The sequence below is a fragment of the Plecotus auritus genome (genome assembly GCF_963455305.1).
Source record: "Plecotus auritus genome assembly, chromosome: 1".
Lineage (NCBI taxonomy): Eukaryota > Metazoa > Chordata > Mammalia > Chiroptera > Vespertilionidae > Plecotus > Plecotus auritus.
Window position 1 is genome coordinate 6,411,815 of NC_137770.1, and position 18,864 is coordinate 6,430,678.

Sequence of the window (18,864 nt, forward strand, 5' to 3'; positions counted from 1 at the left end):
TCTGCATCCTTCTAGGACGATTCTTCCTCGAGGCTCCAAAATCACCCCGGCTCTCTCGGGCTGCATGCTTTCTAGTTCATGACCAGAAAACAGCTCTTTCAACACCAACGAACGCCGCGTGCTCGGCCCCGAGCCAGGCCCGTGGCTCTCCTGCTGCCCTCGCAGAACTAAGTGCCCTTCCCGGGCTCCCCAGACCTGTGCTCACACCTGTGCTGTGGTATCGTCAGTCTCATCATGGATTCACCGGGCATCTCCCCAGCTGGGCTGGGATGCCAGGAACATTCTGTCCATGTCCTGAAAGCACAGCGGGCGGCTGGCCCCGAGCAGGTTCTCAGGGAATGAATGAATGAAGGAACCTCTTCCCTGGAGCAAATGTAACGCATGTTGAAGGCACGAGACCTGAGGGCGCCTGGAACTGGGGGCGACTGGGGGCCAGCGTGGAGTTAATGCGAAGACCCTTCTGCTGCCTCCATCCTCAGAGAGCTGGCCAAGCACATCTGATTGCCTGAAGCTTAGCTTCAGAATCCCTCAGCAGTCGTGAGCAGCACTGTGGCTATAAATAGAAGCCATGGGCTTTAGGATCAGAGGAAATGAGTCCACCACACACACACACACACACACACACACACACACACACACACACGCTATTTATAGCCCAAGGGGAACCCTTGGTAGATTCCACGTCCAGCCGTGCGCGGCCCATGGGAATGCCGTGAGGCGGGGAAACGTGTCATTCTAAATCGTGTGTTTTTGAAAGCGGCTTTCTAGGGGAGAGGATCCTGCAAAATGCCTGAAATGGGCAGGAGTCTTTTAGGAGAAAAGAATCCCAACGTTGGCTGTGGGGTGGCTCGGGGTTCTGGAGGGACCCACAGTGGTGAGGCTGAAGGAACCACGCAAAGATGTTCAGCCTGAAACAGGTGAGCAGAAAACCGGGGACCCTGGAGCCTCTCCGAAACAGGAACACCAGCGGGCACCGAGCACTGACTGCGTACCAGGCACGGTGTCAGGGACTCAAATGCACTCCTTCCTTTCAGCATCTCAGCAGAGTGCACATGTTGGTGCTGTGGCTACTGAGACCCCATGTTGCAGATGGGCAAACCGAGGCACGGCGAGGTTGAGGAACTTGCCCAGGGTTTGGGCTCTCCCTGGGATTGGAGAGGGAGCGGACACTCTCAAGCACTAATGTGCACCGTCAGCATCACGGCCTCTGGAGTGGGGACGGCACACATCACGGCGTAGGTTGAGGGACTTGGCTTAGCGAGGCGTTCATTTCAAAGCGAGGGCCGTGTGTTGGAAGTCTGGCACGTGGCAGGAGGAAAGGGCTGACAGAAAGATGGATAGCACAGTTCTTGACCTCCAGGCGTTCGACATCTGCTGGGCGAGATGGACCCGCCCCCTGCTAACCCGAATGTGAGCCCCACTGAGCAAGTTCTAGAACAGTCTTCTCCCAGCTTCTTGTACTGAAGTCCAATTTTTTAACCCTCTTTGCAGCTCCCTTTTGTGTGTATGTCAAATAGGAAAGGTATCTCTTCCCCCGACATCTCCTAAAAACAAATTTCACCCGATAAAGACTTCTAACCAAGGCAATAAGCATCTGTGCAGCGCTTTGAGATTTACAAAACACTTCCCCACCGAATGTGCCTGAAAACCACAGACGTTCAATCCAGGCACTATTTTTCAGTTGAAAGCATTTATGTTCAATTTTTTTTACAACAAATTAGAAGGATTACTCTTTCAAGGACTGTAAAGAGAATCCCTGGCAGGCCATTCCCGTCTATGCCAAAATGCATGCTGACACCCTTCAAGTATTCAAAAGAGCAAGCCAAACATTTCCACCCCTCTGACCAGGTGAACCAAACCAGCCAGGGATGCACATGAGTCTGCAGAAACAAAGAACATTGTTCAGCGAAAAAAGACACCCATCCTGCATGAGGCTACAAGATAATTTTCCTCGAGCATATTTTTAGATCGTTGAACTGCGAGAATGCTGATTTTTCCCCCCCTAAAACAAAATGATTGTCAAGAATTACTGAAACCCTGTTAAAATAGCAACCAATCTAACTCCTTCTCTGACAAATATTAAGAAAAATCATGTACCCATAGCCATAAGAGGGATATGGTGCATGATTCATACACACACACACACATACACACAGAGTAAATTACATTAAAACTAATGATTTCCCCACCTAAGTTCTTAGTCTGTGTGCCAAATGTTTTTATTTTAATCCTTAATTCATGGACTCAGGAAACCATTGGACTGGCAAGGCTAAAATGCATAGAGGGGTCACCATCTGTGGGCCGCTGTCCATGGTTCTGAATCTCTCGTTTGGGGTCTGGTTCCTCCTCATCGGGGAGGGCCAGGGTCACAGTGGGCATTTGGAATCGTATTCTGGCTCTATTCTTATATGACTGGTTGTGTGATCGGGGACGGATTACTCCCCTGTTCTCTCTCCATCTCAGTTTCTTCAGAGTGTAAAATGAACAAGTTGAGCAAGATGTCTCTACGCCCCAGCCTCCTATGATTTGTGACTTAAAATTGCCAAAACACGTGAGCGAGTTGCAGGGTTTTCAGTATGATTCAACAAACTATTATGAAGGGCCATGTCTTCTATTCCAGAGACTGTGCCAGGCACTAAAAAGATAATGGTCTATAAGTTAGGATCTTTTGGGGTGAAACAGACACAAGGCACACTGGTTTTGTGAGAAAAGGGCAACAACAAGGGAGTAACTTGTAGGAATACAGCCGGGACTAAGGTGTGATTGGAATGTGGGCCCACAAAACCCTCAGATCTCCTTCCTTTGTTCTGTTTGCTTTTTTTCCAAAATTAGTTCTTCGCCTCAGAAGGTGGGTGCTAGTGAACATGCTGGAGAGGCTCATGTGGCAAGAAATCAAGGACAGCCTCCAGCCAATAACCAGATGGAAACAGAAGGTGGGTCAGGCCAACAACAGCCAGCAAACTAAGACCCAGAGTCCTAAGACCCAGAGTCCTATGGGCTACAGGGACCTGAGTTCTGCCAATACCCATACTAACTCGGACGGGGGTCCTTCCCTATTTACACCTTTGAGATGAGATGGGGGCCCCAGCAGGCACCTCGGTTAAAGCTTTCGGATGAGATCCAGCAAAGTATGCGAGAATCCTGACCCACAGGACCTATGAGATCATAAATGTGTGTTGCTTTAAGCCACCAGGAGTGTGGTATGTTGTTATGCCATAGATAAATAATCCAAGGGGCATGGCTCCTAAAGTCCTCAGGCTCACATCTCAAGCTCTGGCACTTGGGTGGGTCTTTCATGTTCAGAGCCCTAGTGAAGATCTCTGATTGGCCCAGCTTGTGCCAGGTTTCCGCCCTCCTAACCACTGTGGCCGGGGAGGTTGGGGTCAGCAAGGAGGTGTAGCCCCGTTCTAACCAAGGTAGATAGAATATTTTCCAGAAAGTGCAGTTATGGGCAGGCAGAACAGTAGGTATCCATTGCAACGTGAACATAATCTATGCCCATAATCTACAGGTAAATGTCGATGAGTTAACAGCCTATGAAAATATAATCGCCTATGTGCACAGTATGGAAATACAGGTCCAAGAGGGACCTTTCACACAGTCTTGAATGTCATGTATGTGAGACATAGTGAAGTATTTGGTGGACTCCACATATTGTTCATGTGCTGTCACATCATAGCATGAAGAATGTTGGGGGACGTCCCAAGAGGGAGGCTGAATACATTTGTCAGGGGTGGGGCATAAAAGGCCTTGTATTGGTCAGGATTCCTATTCCACCCACTTGTCAGCTCACAGGTAGCCGGGACTAATACTGAGCAGTCAGAAACTAGGTAGTCATGACTAATACTGAGCACCCAGAATGCCACGGATGTCCACACCCATCCAGTGGCACCAACCAATCCCAGACTGGCTACCAGTAGCTGCCCCAGAGGAATCAGATTCCTCCACCGTTGTGCCTGATGAAGACCATCTTCTTGAGGTTCTGATTGGGCCCACCCACTGCCTCATGTAACACCCCCCACATCTGAGTCTCACAGCGGAGAACCCAGGTCATATGCCTGCATTCTACCAGCAAAGAGCCTGGGAAATGTTGCTGTTGCTGTTGTTTTCGCTCAGCCATGGTGTGTGGGAATTGTCACCGTGTAGAAAGGTTGTTCAAATGATATCAGACATCTGTGAGTGGCAGCTCTCCAGGTCCTGGCAGCGGGGGCTGGGGGGGGGGGTGGTCATTGAAGAGGGTAAGAAGGGGAATGGCATGTTTCTGACACTTAGGGGAACTCACCTGGCCTACAGGATGGAGGGTGGATTGGAGGCAAGAAGGCCAGGTGGGAGCCTGGTGTGGTCACATCCAGGTGAGGAAGTCCGAGTGCCTAGAATGATGCTGGTGCAATGATAATGGAGCGGACATCCCTGGTGGATCTTAGAAGGCACATAAAGAAATGCTTTCTCTTCTGTAGATGGAAATACTCAAGGCATTACCCTGCCCTTCCCGCCTCCCACCTTAGCAACTACTGAGGATCCTCCTGTTTGAATAGAGTCAGATTTGGATTTTTAAACATATTTTCCCAAAGAAACAATATTATAAGTAATGGGCTGTCTGGGAACCTAACGGTCACTGTGACAGTTCTCTGACAAATGGCTTCCCAATATCTAGTTAGCATGAACTCTCTCTTCAAATAAAATCTGACGTGGATTAGAGAAAGATGGATGTTTGGTTGGGGGAGGGACTTGGGGTTCAGAACTCTTCTCCCTGAAAACATCATTCCTGCAGAAGCTCTGCCGAACCCTGGTGCGCATGGTGCATGGTGCCTGGTTTCGGGATATGCGCCCTTTGAACGTGTGCCTTGAGGTCCACCAAACAGCTTGCACCTAAAAAGAAAAGAAAAAAAAATTTTTTTTTCAACAGGACCAGGTCACAGTGATGGGTCTGCTGCTATTCGTGCTAGAGGAATTCCCCGAGGTGAGAGGAAAGGAAGGCTGGAGTTTCCAGAGATGGTTGCTTGGAGGGAGGTGTGGCTGCTGCAGAGCCTCCACGGAAAAGAAAGATCTGGAGATGAGAAGTGAGCAAAGGGAGGAAAAGCCAGCGACTGGATGCCAGCGAGGAGACTGGAACTGGATGGGTGGGTGTGGGGGGCAGACTCAGAGGTCTCCCCATGACCCTGCTTCCTGGCTTTGAACATCCACCTTGGATAATCCCCTCATCTGGGGCATGGGCAGGACCTGTGACTTGCTTTTAGAAGACAGCAAAGGTAATGGGATGTCCCTTCCGTGATGAAGTTTCACAAGACTCTGGTTCCCATCTTTCCAGCAGACTCGCTCTATTCCATCTCCACAGGCACACCTGGATGCAGCCAGTTGCAGTGTTGGACAGACCCAGGTGGCCAGGAGAGGAGGGTAGCCTCTGGCCAGCAGGCAGCTGGGAAGTGAAGCCTTCACTCCAGTTTCCTTCAAGGAACTCAGTTCTGCCAACAATAATGCGAGAAAAAGCCAGGAGCAGGTACTTCCCCAGTTGAGCCTTCAAATGAGAACCCAGCCCTGGCTGACACATGAGCTGCAGCTTTATGAGCGACCAGGAAGCAGGAGACCCAGCTAAACCACGCCCATAGTTCTGACCCACAGTGACTGCTCGATAATTGACGGGTGTTGTGGAAAGTCATTGCGGGCTGTGATCATGCGTTACCCAGCAATGGATAACGAATGCAGCGGCTTTAGGCCTGTTCTCCGTATCTCTGACCCTTAGCCTTCTTCTCTGTAAGGGACGGTAGTACGTGACCGCCTCTCGGGTTTAGCAGGAAGAATAAATAAAACAGCAGGTGGCGAGCCAGCAGTTTGCATGGCTAGTGGTGGGGCTTCAATAAACAGAAAGTTGCCACTGGGCTGCCCTACCCATCACCATCAACCATGCTTAAAGGAGAAATAACTCAATACATTTCTGCAAGCTCTTCATGTTTGCCATTTGGTGGAAGAAACTCTATGGCCCCATGAACTGCTCCCAGAAATTTATCTCCAGAAAAAGGAGAAAACGAAACACACACACACACACACACACACACACACACATCTCTAGTTGCCTTACACTCCTCGGGTTGGTCCTGACTGTGCGTGCTTCTCAGTAACACTGCCCCAAAGGAAGCCCTGGGTTCAGACTGTGATTGGATCTGGGATACACATGAATTCACGTATCTTATGTTGGGGGGAGAAGGGCAAAATTGTGGCAGCTTCTCAAGGCAGCATTTTCCCAAGTTGCTACAAAAAAAAGTTTGCATTTTCTTGATCAGTCATTCCATCATACTTAACCCCAGTGCAGATTATAACATTAGCCTATTAGTCACTGTCCAGTGGTATACTTAAAATTAACAGGGTAAACATATATTCCGTGCTGCTTTGCCAGGAAAGCTTGGCTGATCCAGATTTTTAACTCGGTGGGGCGGATTCTGCTGTATTTGTGTTTCCTTTTTTTGCCCCATCTTCCCTGGAGGAGTATGAACCCACAGTCATCCCGAGAGCCCCATCGCTGCCTGCTGCTTCCTGTGCTGTCACTGGCATCTCTCCCCCTTTCATAACTTCTCCGGCCACTCCATTCACTCTCTCACACACAGGCAGGATGCCATCCTTGCCTGCAATGGCAACAATGGGACCGGGAAGTGAAGAAAGCACAATCGCGTTTTCATTTTGACTGATAACACTTTGATTTCCCTTTTCCATTCTGCTCAAGCCAACAGCAGACTTGCCCTTTCCACATACTAACTGCTACGAAGCGGACTGCGAAGACTGGCGGGGGTTGGAAGCTAACAGAGAGGTACCCTCTGGCCTCGTGTATTCAATGATTGCGGGAAATGTACTGGATGACAATGATGCTTTAACAAGGCTGCTGATACTTAAACCTTTGTGGTTTAGAAAAAAACGGATGAGAGATGGAAGAACATTTTTTCTTTGTCCAAACGTAGGTGCAGTGACGAAGTGGGCGAACTCTAAAAATAATGGTTGTTTAACATACTTGTGGTGAGGAAGGAAGAGAAGTAAGTCTTTCAGGCACGGCTTCTTTTGTTACTCCGGAAAGAGAGCAATTATTCCTTGAAAGTTCTGCTTTTGTGCTCCTTGGTGTGACCAAATGCATTGCTGCTCAGCTCTACATATTTCACTGTCACCATTAAATTAATGGCTTTTAACAATTTGAAATATTCATCAACTACATTTGGATTATCTTTTTTAAGTTTGGATTTTTAAAGATTAAAAATAGCATTGGTTTTTTGGGACTGTTGCTCCTTTACCTGTGAAATGGGGGGAGAAGATGATATGGACTTGTAGACTTTCTGTGAGTTTTACATTGAAATGTGGCAGTGCCCGGCACAGTGATGATGCTGATGACGATGATGGTGACATGATGGTGACGATGATGGTGATGATGGTAATGATGGTGACGATGATGGTGATGATGATGCTGCTGCTGATGGTGATGATGGTGATGATGATGGTGATGATGGTGATGATGGTGACGATGATGGTGATGATGATGGTGATATGGTGATGATGGTGATGATGGTGATGATGGTGACGATGGTGATGAAGATGACGATGATGGTGATGATAGTGACGATGATGGTGATGATGGTGCTGATGATGGTGATGATGATGGTGATGATGGTGACGATGGTGATGATGATGGTGATGATGGTGATGATGATGGTGATATGATGGTGATGATGGTGATGATGGTGATGATAGTGACGATGATGGTGATGATGATGGTGATGATGGTGCTGATGATGGTGATGATGATGGTGACATGATGGTGACGATGATGGTGATGATGGTGATGATGGTGACGATGATGGTGATGATGGTGATGATGGTGACGATGATGGTGATGATGGTGATGATGGTAATGATGATGATGACTGTGATGAAGAAACCACAGCTGAGATTTGTATATCCCGATTATTCCTATTGAAAGTTCTCTTAGCTCAATGAAATGTCCTTGGACATTTTCCCAGCTAGGTTCTTGATGCAATCACCTTAGCAATGCCACATCCGTATACTTTATATTACCTTCTCATCATTGATCCAAAGCCCCTGCCTCTGTATTCATTAATTCATTTAAAGGAATCCAGTGTGAGGAAGCCAGTGTCCTCGAACTGAACTTGATGTTAACAGTCTCACACAGGCCAAATCTGCCTCTGCCCATGTGTTGAAACAAATAAAAATCTTAGCAAGGACCTAGATTGGAAAGACAAGGTGGGGAGCTCGGTGCCTTTCTGTAGTCAAGAGCCTCATTCCTTACACGTGGCTGAGGTGACCATGGGGCGGAGTGTCCCCCGCTGGCCGAGGACATGGTCACCTGCATGTGTGTGTGGGAGGCTCAGGTTCGAGACGCGGCCTCTGGTCATAGATCAGCGTGGTGGTGTGTTACTGCTTCCTTCCCATCGCTTCCTATCACTGGAGAATACTCGTCAGCTTATAGAGCAATTAACGTTAGTAATAATTGCGACTAAGGAAGAATGAGGGACTTCAACCAAATTTCATATATTTAGTAATTTCATGGAAGTGTCTATTTTATGAGAAGATCTCCCCAGCAGAGGTAAATTACTGCATTAATATTAATCCTCGGAAAAAGGTAATGTGTGCTCGAATGTTCAGGGACAGATTAATTTAGCAATACTTTCCAGTTTTATCTTGGAGCTGAAACCAAACATGCTTGCACCAGGTCATTATCGGTAAAATACCTAGGGATCGTTTTATTTGTAATTAACCAGGCTATCATCACATCACTCCCTGCATTGTAAATTGTTGCAAACACACGCGCACACGGATTCACTCTCAGTTAAGAATACAACACTGTCCATGCTATCACTAAGGGAGACCGTGAAAATAAAGCCAAGTTAGGGGTCATGCGTTTTGTGGCTGGGAAGACAGGCGAGGCCGGACACGAGGCCGCAGCACTGAGACCAGACAGTGCGGGTCGCAGACACAAGGGGGAAGAGAAGACGGAGGAGCACCTACTGTCTTGGGGGACCCCGAGAAGCTTGGAGCATTGCAGCCTTTTAAATGGTGCTGCTCCTTTTGTTCCTGGCCAGGTGGGGCGTTCATGGTGGTCTTTTAAAATTCTTCTCCATAAACACAGCGGCACCAGGGCCTCCCCTACAGGGCAGCGAGCATAGCTTTAGCTCTGAGCATGAGAAGTGTCTGGGCATGGATGCGGCAGGGCCGAGTCAGATCCGAATGCTTCCCAGGAGAAGAGCCATCAGGGGCGTCAGTCTCTCGGCGGGGGAAGTCCTGCCCGTGGCAACCTGCCACCAAATACCTCCGTTATCTGTCACCTGAGAGCGAAAGCCGCCGGAAAACCAGGAAATGTAACCATGTGAAATGGGTCGGCTGCTGCCGCCTTTTTACTTTGATTGGGGAAAGGAATAGCCGCTCAAAGCAGCCGTGGCTTCAGGAAACTCCAGCCTGGGATTCTCCGCGGTGGGAATGGGGGTGGGTGGGAGCTGGGGGCCGCCAGGGCCCGGAAACAGCCCTGCTTCGCGCAGACCCTGGGAAGGTAGTTGACAGAGGCGGCCCTGCCGGTGCTGTTCATGGGGGACCGGTCTCCTTCCTGGGGCCGGAGACTCTGCTCCTGCGCCCAGGCTGTGGAGACCGGGAACCTCTTCTTGTGTTCCCATCCTGGTGTCTGCAAGACTGTGGTGACGGGGAAATGGAAGCTGTGTGTGTGCAGTCTAGCTGAGAAAAAGACAGTGATGGGGCCACAGACTCTTGTTTCCTTTCTAAAGGTCGTTTGCTTTGCTGTGCGATCCCACTCGGGTGAAGGCAAGTGTCTGTCAGCAGCGCAGCGCAGCAACGTCCCTTCGCGGGGTAGGTGCGCCTGGCTGCATATCTCGCTGCCTGGGGACCTACCGGGGCCGTAACATTCTGACCTGGTTCTCTGGGGCCCAGGTGACCAGCTCTCCCAGGGCTGTGCTCTGTCCAGCTGAAAGCCTAAATGACGTCCCCAGAAACCCCAACGGAAGCTTAACGAAGCTGAACGGCTCAGAGCAGCGCTGTTGGCACACTGTAACTTGTGAGCCTCGTGGGCATATTGGTCACCCCAGAGGGTCCTCACAGCTACTCACCAATGAGTTTAAACGCGAGTGGGTCTTTCCCGGTGGGAGAGGCTTGGGTGTAAAAAGATTTCCAGCAGATCTTCACCCTTGGGAGTGCCTGCCTTTGTCTAGCTCTGTCCATGGGAATTCTCCCCAGCTTTTCCTCCCCAAATAGGAGGGTAGGTCACAGTTCTGTGCATTTCCCTAAACATCTTTCCTGACCCACCCGCTCCTCCTCCTGCGCCCTCCCCCTACCCAGCGCCCACTCAGGAGACCCAGCTCCAGTGGCGCCTCCTCTGCGGAGCTGGCTGCAGCCCTGCAGACAGAACTCGTCACTTTTGCTTGTGCCCCAAGAGCAGCTTGGTCCTCCCCGGGACTGTGACTTTCCACCTTAAACCACGCGCTACCTGACCACCTATTTGCCAGGCCGCTGACCTCTTTTCCCCTGGACTGTCAGATTCAAGAATGACAACAGCCAACACAAAAATAGCCGCCCAGGGCGAATGGCCCGTCTTGAACCATAAATATATAGGTCCTATAATAGAGTTGCATCTTATTGGTCACGTTGCATGATAAGGCTGCATCTGATTGGTTAATTCTTGGTACCAGAAACCCTTATAGACAACTATAGACACCTGATTTTTTTAAAAAGTCATGTTGGAGCAAAAAGAGTAGGTAATTACTACTATTGTTTTTTAGTAAAGCAATAAAAATTATACCTATTTTTTGTCAGATTGGCAAAAACATATATTTTTTTGGCGTGCTGCAGAATTTTAGTAATCAGTTTGTGGGCCATGAGATAAAAAAGGTTGAAAGTCGCCGCCCTATAAGATAGAGCTTATCAATTCAAAATGAAACTACGGTCTAGGAATGATAGTCACAGCCAGCTTCTGTGGAGAGGTCTTCTGCTCAGGAACTAGCCCAGGGACTTTGCACACACGTCTCACCATTATCCTAAATGTCAGGTAGGCACCTCCATATCATTATTGTCTCCATTTTCCTTTATCCTGGCAGACAGAAGAGAGTAATGGTTAAGAACGTGGGCTTTGGCGCCAGGGAGACCGGTCGTTTGCAGCTGTGTGACTGGGGGGGAGGTGGGTACTCTGTGAGCGTGCCTCGAGGAAGGGGTAACGGCCCTACCTCACAGGCGTGGGGAGGCCATGATGAGCTCTTGAGTAAAACCCTTAGGCCTGGCATAGCCAGCCAGGGTCACGCCCTGCACCCCTGCCCTTAGGAGCACTTGGAGGATGGGGAGCTTATCCAATTCCTCTCTACTCCCCTGAAGCCCCAACTGCGCCTGACTTCTGTGGATGCTCCTTACTGTAGAGAGTGCCTGGGAAGGCACATTGCACATTTCTTTAATTATTGTCAGCTGAGTCCAGTGGGGTTGGCAGAGCCAGGTCCTGGAAACACACCGCACCGTGCCAGAGGCAGGTACGTTGTCAGCCTGACCCGTAGCTCAGGTGCCAGGGAGTGGGTTTCATTATCTAAGTTCAGCCAGGCGCAAGGAACGGATGCAATTATCTGGGCTCAGCCAGGAGTGACTGTTACAAAGAAGCCACAAGAATGAAAAATTACAGCTTGGTCTTTAACCATGACTATAGCTTGGTCTTTAACCATGATTTCTCATAATTTCCTTTGTTTTAAACTCTAGTAAAACTTCCTAGAATTATACTTTTATAATAAACACGCTGCACCGGCTTTGGGTCACTGTCTCTCCATCAGAGGACGGCTGTCCCACCCGGTCCCAGCTTTCCCTACTGTCTCTGTGTCTATCTCTTCCATTTTCTCAATCCCCCATCGCCCCTACTCAGGACTCCTGTCCGCTCTCTAGCCGTGCTGGTCGCCGTAAAGAGAGAAGTACTTTATACCTTACAAATTTGGGGAGGTGAATCGGCCCTGGTGATTCACGGGTTTCCTTGATCCCAACCTGCTCGTGCACCCCCACTCTGCTGACAAAAGCGTGAGGAATGGCGTGCGACGTACCCGCCGCCTTCTTGCCCCCATGCACACCCGGTAAAGGGTGAACACGCTGGCTCTGGATGTGACACCAACCAGCATGTTTCAAATCTTTGTGAACTGTGAGTGAGGCGCTTACGCCATCCAATCACATTGCCCCACAGGCCGGCTTGCCTCCTGGAATTGGGGGCCCAGATCCAGGCTAGGCATGGAATGCAGGAGCTGAGGTTCTGCTTAGCATCTGCCTGGGGCTCCCGGACCACATGAGCTGTTCGGTGACTCCGGCAGGTGGGGCGTCTGGGCTGAAGAAGGAGCTCTGTGCCGTGTGGCACCGGAAGCAGGCCTCCTGGAGTTGCTGAGGACCCGCTGCCTGGCTGCCAGGACCCATAGACGCGGGGTGGGCAATTCAGAGGTTTCGCTCCCAGTTTCACGAGATATTGGGTCTCAGATCCTGCACCTGGCCTGGGTGCAAAGTATCTTCCCCAGAAAAGTGTTGTCTTTGGGCCTTGGTTTCTTAAGGACACAAGCTTCCGTGTGAATGAGTTCACAGGATTTTTCAATAGGAGTCACTGGCATCTAAAAAATGTGATAATAGTTGGAGAATGTGTCCTCTCACTAGGACACCAACAGCCTCAGGCCCCGATGTCTCCCAAAGCCCCCGGGGAGGGACCGGTCCTGTTGAGACCCACCAAGAACGCGTGTATCTGGAGAAAGGCATGGTGCCCTTCTCTCCGGCCTGTCTCCCACCTCCTTCTCCCCACAGTCCTCCCAGAGTGGGAGCCAGAGGAGCGGGGTGGGGAGGGTGCGGGCTTAGTTCTGAGGGAGAGGAGACAGGCGGTTCTGATTCCACAGCAGGAGTGGGGGGTCTCTGAGGAGTGGGGAAGTGAGACACCACCCCCCCCCCTGCCCGCTGCCATAGAATGGGCAGTGGTGGGGTGTGGGGGGAGCCTGAGAACCAGGAGGCCTGGCTCTGGACCCAGTTCTTCTTGAGGCCCCAGTAGACGTGGTTAGGTACCTTGCTCATGGGTAGGAGCTGTGAGGAAGGGGCGCCCCTGGCCCCCTGGCCTGTGAGGTATGTGCTTGGTGAGGTCCCAGGTGGTGAGGAGACAGCTCCCTGCCTTGCAGCAGGCACCTGCACACATCCTTGGAGCGTTGGGTGTGCCAGTACTTAGCTATGAGCTTTGGGGACCAATAGTCCATTTTACTGACGATATTAGGTAACTTGGGGAACATTCTACGCACCGCAGGCAGCTGGAAGGGAGCAGATTTGAATTCCAGCCTAAGAAGCCCCAAATCCAGAAGCAGGATGGCTCCTGGGAGCAGGTTATAGGGGCCCCCTGCGTGGGCAACTGGGCATGGAGGTGGTAGGAGCCGCCATGGGGCCTGGGTGGGGGAGGTGATCGCCAGGAAGGGAGGAGGAGCTGGGAGCAGGGGGCTGAGCGACCTGTGCTCCCTGAAGAGACACCCAGCGCAGGAGCAAAATGCTCTGGAGGAGGGAGGGAGACCAGAGAAGGAGGCGGCCCTCCCTCACCTGCGTCCTCTGGTCCCCCTGTGCGCCACGTGGGTGGGAGCGTGTCTCTCTCTCTCTCTCTCTCTCTCTCTCTCTCTCTCTCTCTCTCTCTCACACACACACACACACACACACACACACACACACACACACACACACACACACACACACACACACCTTCCCTGCGCCCCCGCCGAGGCCGGGCCCATCCCCTGCCTGTGGGCGCCGGCTCTCCGCGGGCCACGCCGCCGCCACCTGCTGCTGCACCCCGTCAGGGGGAGAAGCATCTTCGTGCCTCCCCACACCCGCCCCCACCAAGCGCGGGACCCCCATCCTCCAGGGCCAGACTGAGGCCCTGTCTTTGAGGGGGGGGACGCTCACCAGCGCGGAGGCGGAAGCGGAGGGAGGAGCTCAGGGCAGTCGCCGTCCCTCCCCCTGCGAGCTCCCCCTCCCCTCGGCTGCCGCAGCCCCATTCTCGCGCGTCAGCGTGGGCTCCCGGAGCGAGTCGCTAGGTAACGGGCTGGCTCCGCAGACCCGGCGCTGGGGAAGCCCGCGCGGCGTCAGCAGCTGCGCCGCCGCGGGGCGGGCGCGGGGGACGCGCGGACCCTCCTCCCTCCCAGACTGCAGACCTCGCTGGCGCGCAGCCCCTTCCCCGGCTGTCCTCACCCTCTGCGACCGCCGCCGCCCCGCCGGGTGCCCCTCCCTCGCAGGGACGGGGCGCCGCCAGCCCCGTCCTTCCTCCCCGCCGGTGCGCACTGCTCTTGCGGCCGGTAAGCTGCGCTCTGGGGCCAGGGCTGTGGCGGCGGGAGCGGGGGCACGCAACGAGCCGGCAGCTCCCGCCTCCGCGGCCGCGGGACCGGACACGCGCTAAAGTTTCTGGGGCTCAGCGCCCTCCTGGGCGCGCACAGCGCGGTGGGTGGGGCGGCGCGGTCCCGCTGGGTGCCCGGCCTCCCCGGCCCCGCGGGTCGCAGCGCTGCGCGCCCTCACGGTCTCTCTCTCTCTTTGCCTCCGCGCTGCCTCCACGAGGTCCTCCCGCCGAGCCCCCGCGCGGGGCATGAGGAGCCCGGGGGCGCCGCCCGGAGACCACCCGGCTTCGCGCCCAGCTCGCCGTCAGCGCGCAGCGACATGAGCAGCGCATTCCGGGCCCCACGCCCCGCGGCCAGCCCCAGCCGGCGGCAGCCAGCGGGCCGGCGCTGCCCGGGAGAATGAGGCAGGAGCCGGCAGCAGCCTCCTCTCTCTCCTCCTCGTCGTCCTCGCCTTCCTCCGGCTCCCGCGCCCCGGGCCAGGGCCGGGCTGTGGCTCTCCTGCGTGCCCCGCGCACCCCCCGCCCGCCTCCGGATGCGCTGCTCGGTAAGCCAGGCCCTCCGCCGCGGGAACAAAGCCCCTTCCCTGCCGGAGGCCGCCCCCCCGAGTCCCCTGCCCGGCTCCCACCGGAGCCTGAAACCCTGGCGGGGCTTCCGATGGAACCCCTCGGTTTCCTTCTCCAAACCCCGCCTGGCGCGGAGCGGCTGGGGCTCCTTCTAGAGACCCTGCGCTTCCTCCGCCATCGGAGGCAGAGGCAGGCTCGCCGCGCAGGGAGACCTGTTTGGTCTGGATGAGGCTCTATGCACGCCTCCTGGGTTCAGACTCCTGTGAGTGTGCACTGGGGCGGGTGGGGGACGCCTCAGATATGGTGACCCCGTCATGGGGGTCCAGGCTGTGCTGGGCCGTGCTCCTCAAAACCACCCCAGGAAGTAGGTTCCCTTCTTCCATGGCTCAGATTTGGAAACTGAGGCCCAGAGAGATTGGTTGAATGCCTTAATCAAGGTCACAAGGCCATGAAGTGGGAGACCAGGCTCGGATCCGGGGTTCTCTTTCTACTTCTCCCTCACCTGACCCCTCTGTCACAAACACAACGCCCCACCTCTCCTCCGCACCCTTCCTCCCGGAGGCTCTGCATGTGTGGAAACGCTTGTGTGAGGAGCGTCTGCTGAGAGGAAGCGAATGGCTGGGCACCGCGGTCTCCGTCCACCCCTCCCTCACATCCTGCTGACCCTCCCCCTGTGGACCGAGTGGGAGGCTGCTTCCCTTGCGATGGAGGATAACATGTTCCCTGCTTCCTGTCTCCTGGGACCCTGCTTCTCCCGGGCCACCTGGAGGGTGGAAAGGGGCAGTGTCTGCTTGCTCCCTGTGCCCCTTGCATGCGTGCGTGCCCCGCACATGCCCGGCCTTAGACCTGTGTCCTGGACCCTCTGCGGGGTGAGGGCTGACCGAGGCTCTCTGCCCTGGCGGTGTGAGCCGTGGAGATGGTTACTTAACAGGAGCAGGGCTGGTCCCCGATGGTCACCGGCAGGACTCCACTCTGTCAGGAATTTCATCTCGGTCCCCATTTGAGAACTCTACTGGTCAGCAGGACCGCCCACAGCCCAGAGGGAAAGGGCAGGGCTGTTTGTGGAGGTGGGGGGCCTTGTGCGGGTTGCTGAGTGCTTTCAGGTGGATCCTGACTCCTGACGGGGAAGCCATGCAGAACCCCTTGGCCCCGGGCTGAGCGGCTGGCCTCATCCGTTGAGTCACCACGTATCGGGCTGGGCCGTCTGCACACGTGTGCAGTGTCGGTGTCGCAGGGAAAGCCGCTTAGCAACCCGGGGCCTTGCTTGTCTGGTTAGTACAAGGAGCAGAGTTGGACCCGATGACCTCTCAGACGCCTGCACCTGGCCGATTCTGAGGGTGGGCCACGCATGGGCTGCCAGCCTGAGCTGGGGGTGGGCGCTGGTCAGACACATCCCTGGACTAATGGCTCCGCACCGGATGGGTTGCTGATTTCCCAGAGGAGGCTGTGGTGGGAGGGAGCTGTGAGGCTCGGGTTCCACTGCCTGGACGGTGCTCGGTGGGTGTTTACTGGGCTAAAGCACGGTGGCTGGGAAAGGCCCCGAGGTGCCAGATGGGGCTGTGGAGTTAGGTTAGGCGTTTCATTTGGAAAGAGGACACTGGCCCCCAAGAACTGAGGACATACAAAGCATCAGCTGGATGTCCAGCCGGCTGGGAAGCTGCAGGCTGGGCGCCTGCCTGTCCCTCCCAGAAAGAACCCGTCACAGCTGCACAGGTAAAACCTCGGCGTAAGCAGTTAGGGCAGGTGAAGGAAGTGAGTGCTGGTCTCCCCCCTCCCCCCCGTTGTTTGCTGGTGATATTAGTGAGAGCTGGAGCCTGCCTAAGCAGGGACAGGGACTGTGGCAAGGAGGGTGAGCACAGGATGTTCAGTCTTTGCCTGTCGATGACAGTTAAATACATCAGCCTGACCTGTGGGTCCGTAGTGGGACTGTCGTAGGGTCTTTTAAAAACGTGGGTCAATGAAGCTTTTAAAGTGTTACCGAATCCCAGGTGAAATGAACATATCTCACCTTTTCCCCAGAAACTAAGCTCTCCGTGGGTTTTGTGACTGAAATTCCCCAAATCAGAGCAAAGCTCTCCTTCTTGGTAAGTGCGCAGAGTCTGAGATTGGCCAGGACGGCATCCTGTGGGCCATGTTAACCCCTCAGCCCCTCCTGACGAACGGGTGAGGTTTTGAATGGAAATCCTTGCAGAGAATCAGTCTTCCTTACGTTACTGTTGAGGAGGAGGATGTACGTATGGAAGGATCGTTTTTATGTCATGTATCCTACGACTGATACCCAAACCGGACTGCTCAGGAGAGCCTCCCTCCTGCCCTGTTCTTACATTCATAATTAATCTGCGCTCTCCCGTTTATTCTCCGCTCGGCTCTGGCGTAAAAAGGCGCAATCGGGAATCCATCCTCCTTCTCAGTACTGCTTTGTCTGAAGCCCACTTCTTTCCCGGAAGACCTCAAACGCGTAGCTCTCCCACACCGCGCACAGAAGGGCCTTCTGTGGAAGTCTGTCGTAGGCGCCTTCGATTGTTTGGGGAGGACAGGCGGGGTCTGTGTCACAAACGAAGAGAAACAGCAAGATGCCGCCCTTGGTAGCAGCCCCGTTCTAACTCGGAGTCCAGATCGCAAACTCTTCTGCAGGAGCTGGCGTGCCCAGCCCTGCGAGCGTCCGGGTCGGTGCTGCGACCTGTGTTCTGTGTCAGCCATCTGCCTGGGTACCCGTGGGGGGTGTCGAGGAAAATAGCAGCCTCCAGGGCCAGCAAGCCCGGCAGGTATTTCTGACTGTTGTTCGTTGGCTTTGCGGCCGAGGACACGTTCTGCCCCTCCTGTAGGTCTCAGCGTACACATAGGCAATGTGCGTGTAGGTTTGCGTGTGCCTCTGTGTCTCCGTGCATGTGTGTAAATTAGCCCCAGGCGATCCCCTCCAGCTGAGAGCTGGACCAGGCCTCCGAGTGGGTGCAGCTGGTTATTAATAGCGCCAGGATGCTCCGTACTGTAGGGTTACGTAACCGTTTCAATTAGACAGCCACATAAACAGTAAGGAGCAGGTCATGATAGGGGATGCCACATCTCACCCTAAGTGGGGACTCTGGGTGTGTGACAGTAAAACTTTCATCTTAGAGGCGATCATCCCAGCGTCCCCGTCAGGAAGTCCTCGCCCTGGGGAGTCTCGGGCCCACGTCTGAGAGGGCGGGATGAGCCGGGACCCACGAGGGTCCGTGAGGCAGCCGTTATGTAATGTGGGTCAATGGGCTGGCGAGCTCGCGGTCCAGGGGACCTGGAGTGTCCGCCTCTGTCTCAGGCTGTTCCTGGAGGTAAGGAGGGGAAGTCTGTAATGACGGTTTGCAGTTGTTTGGAAATGGAAAGTCCTTGCGTGAGAGCCTGCACTAAACAGGAGCTGGGGCCCGGGAGAAGTCCTCGGGGCGGCGCTGGTGGTTTTGCGGGGTTCTCTGGGCAGGCTGCTTGCAGCCCTGGGGTCTGGGGTCTGGGATGAGGCTTCTTTGCTCAGCTGCAGCCGCTGTCAGATGAGGAGGGCAGGGAGGACAGAGTGGGGGAAGGGAGCCTCGGTCCTTAAACTCTGTCCTCACCACAAGCCAAGCAGAGAGCACCAGCCCCTGCTCTCGGGGAGGAGCCAGCTCCGCGGGTGGGAGTGGGCTGCCCAGACTCCTCTGATCTCCGAGTGGCAGGACCTCGCCCGATCTCGGATGTACTCTGCTGGGCTTCCCGGCACCCCGGCACCTCGTTTCCACTGCCGCTGGCATCCAGAGAGGGCCCTTCCTCCCGAGTTCCTCAGTAATACCTCGGCACCCAGAGGAAACGGGCGATGCTTAGTGGTAACATATGGGGGTGATTCGGCTATCGAGAGACTTGCGTTAGGACATTGGATTGTGGTGTGTGTGTGTGTCACCCCAGGATATTTTCCCCATTGATATTATTTTTAGAGAGAGTGAAAGGGA

The 18,864-nt window shown here is 54.0% G+C and overlaps 1 protein-coding gene across 7 annotated transcripts in view; it reads left to right on the forward strand.

The window, feature by feature from the left end:
* Window positions 1-13,322: 13,322 nt before the first annotated feature.
* Window positions 13,323-18,864, forward strand: part of TUNAR (transmembrane neural differentiation associated intracellular calcium regulator) — a 31,932-nt gene continuing 26,390 nt past the window's right edge. Inside the window, exon 1 of one of the 7 annotated variants that reach the window (XM_080662320.1) lies at window positions 13,323-13,358. Coding sequence is in view for 2 of the 7 variants with exons in the window: in XM_080662313.1 (XP_080518439.1) it covers window positions 18,103-18,222 (120 nt within the window). In the remaining 5 variants the exon portion in view is untranslated. The other 6 variants (XM_080662318.1, XM_080662316.1, XM_080662315.1 and 3 more) reach the window with 6 other exon arrangements.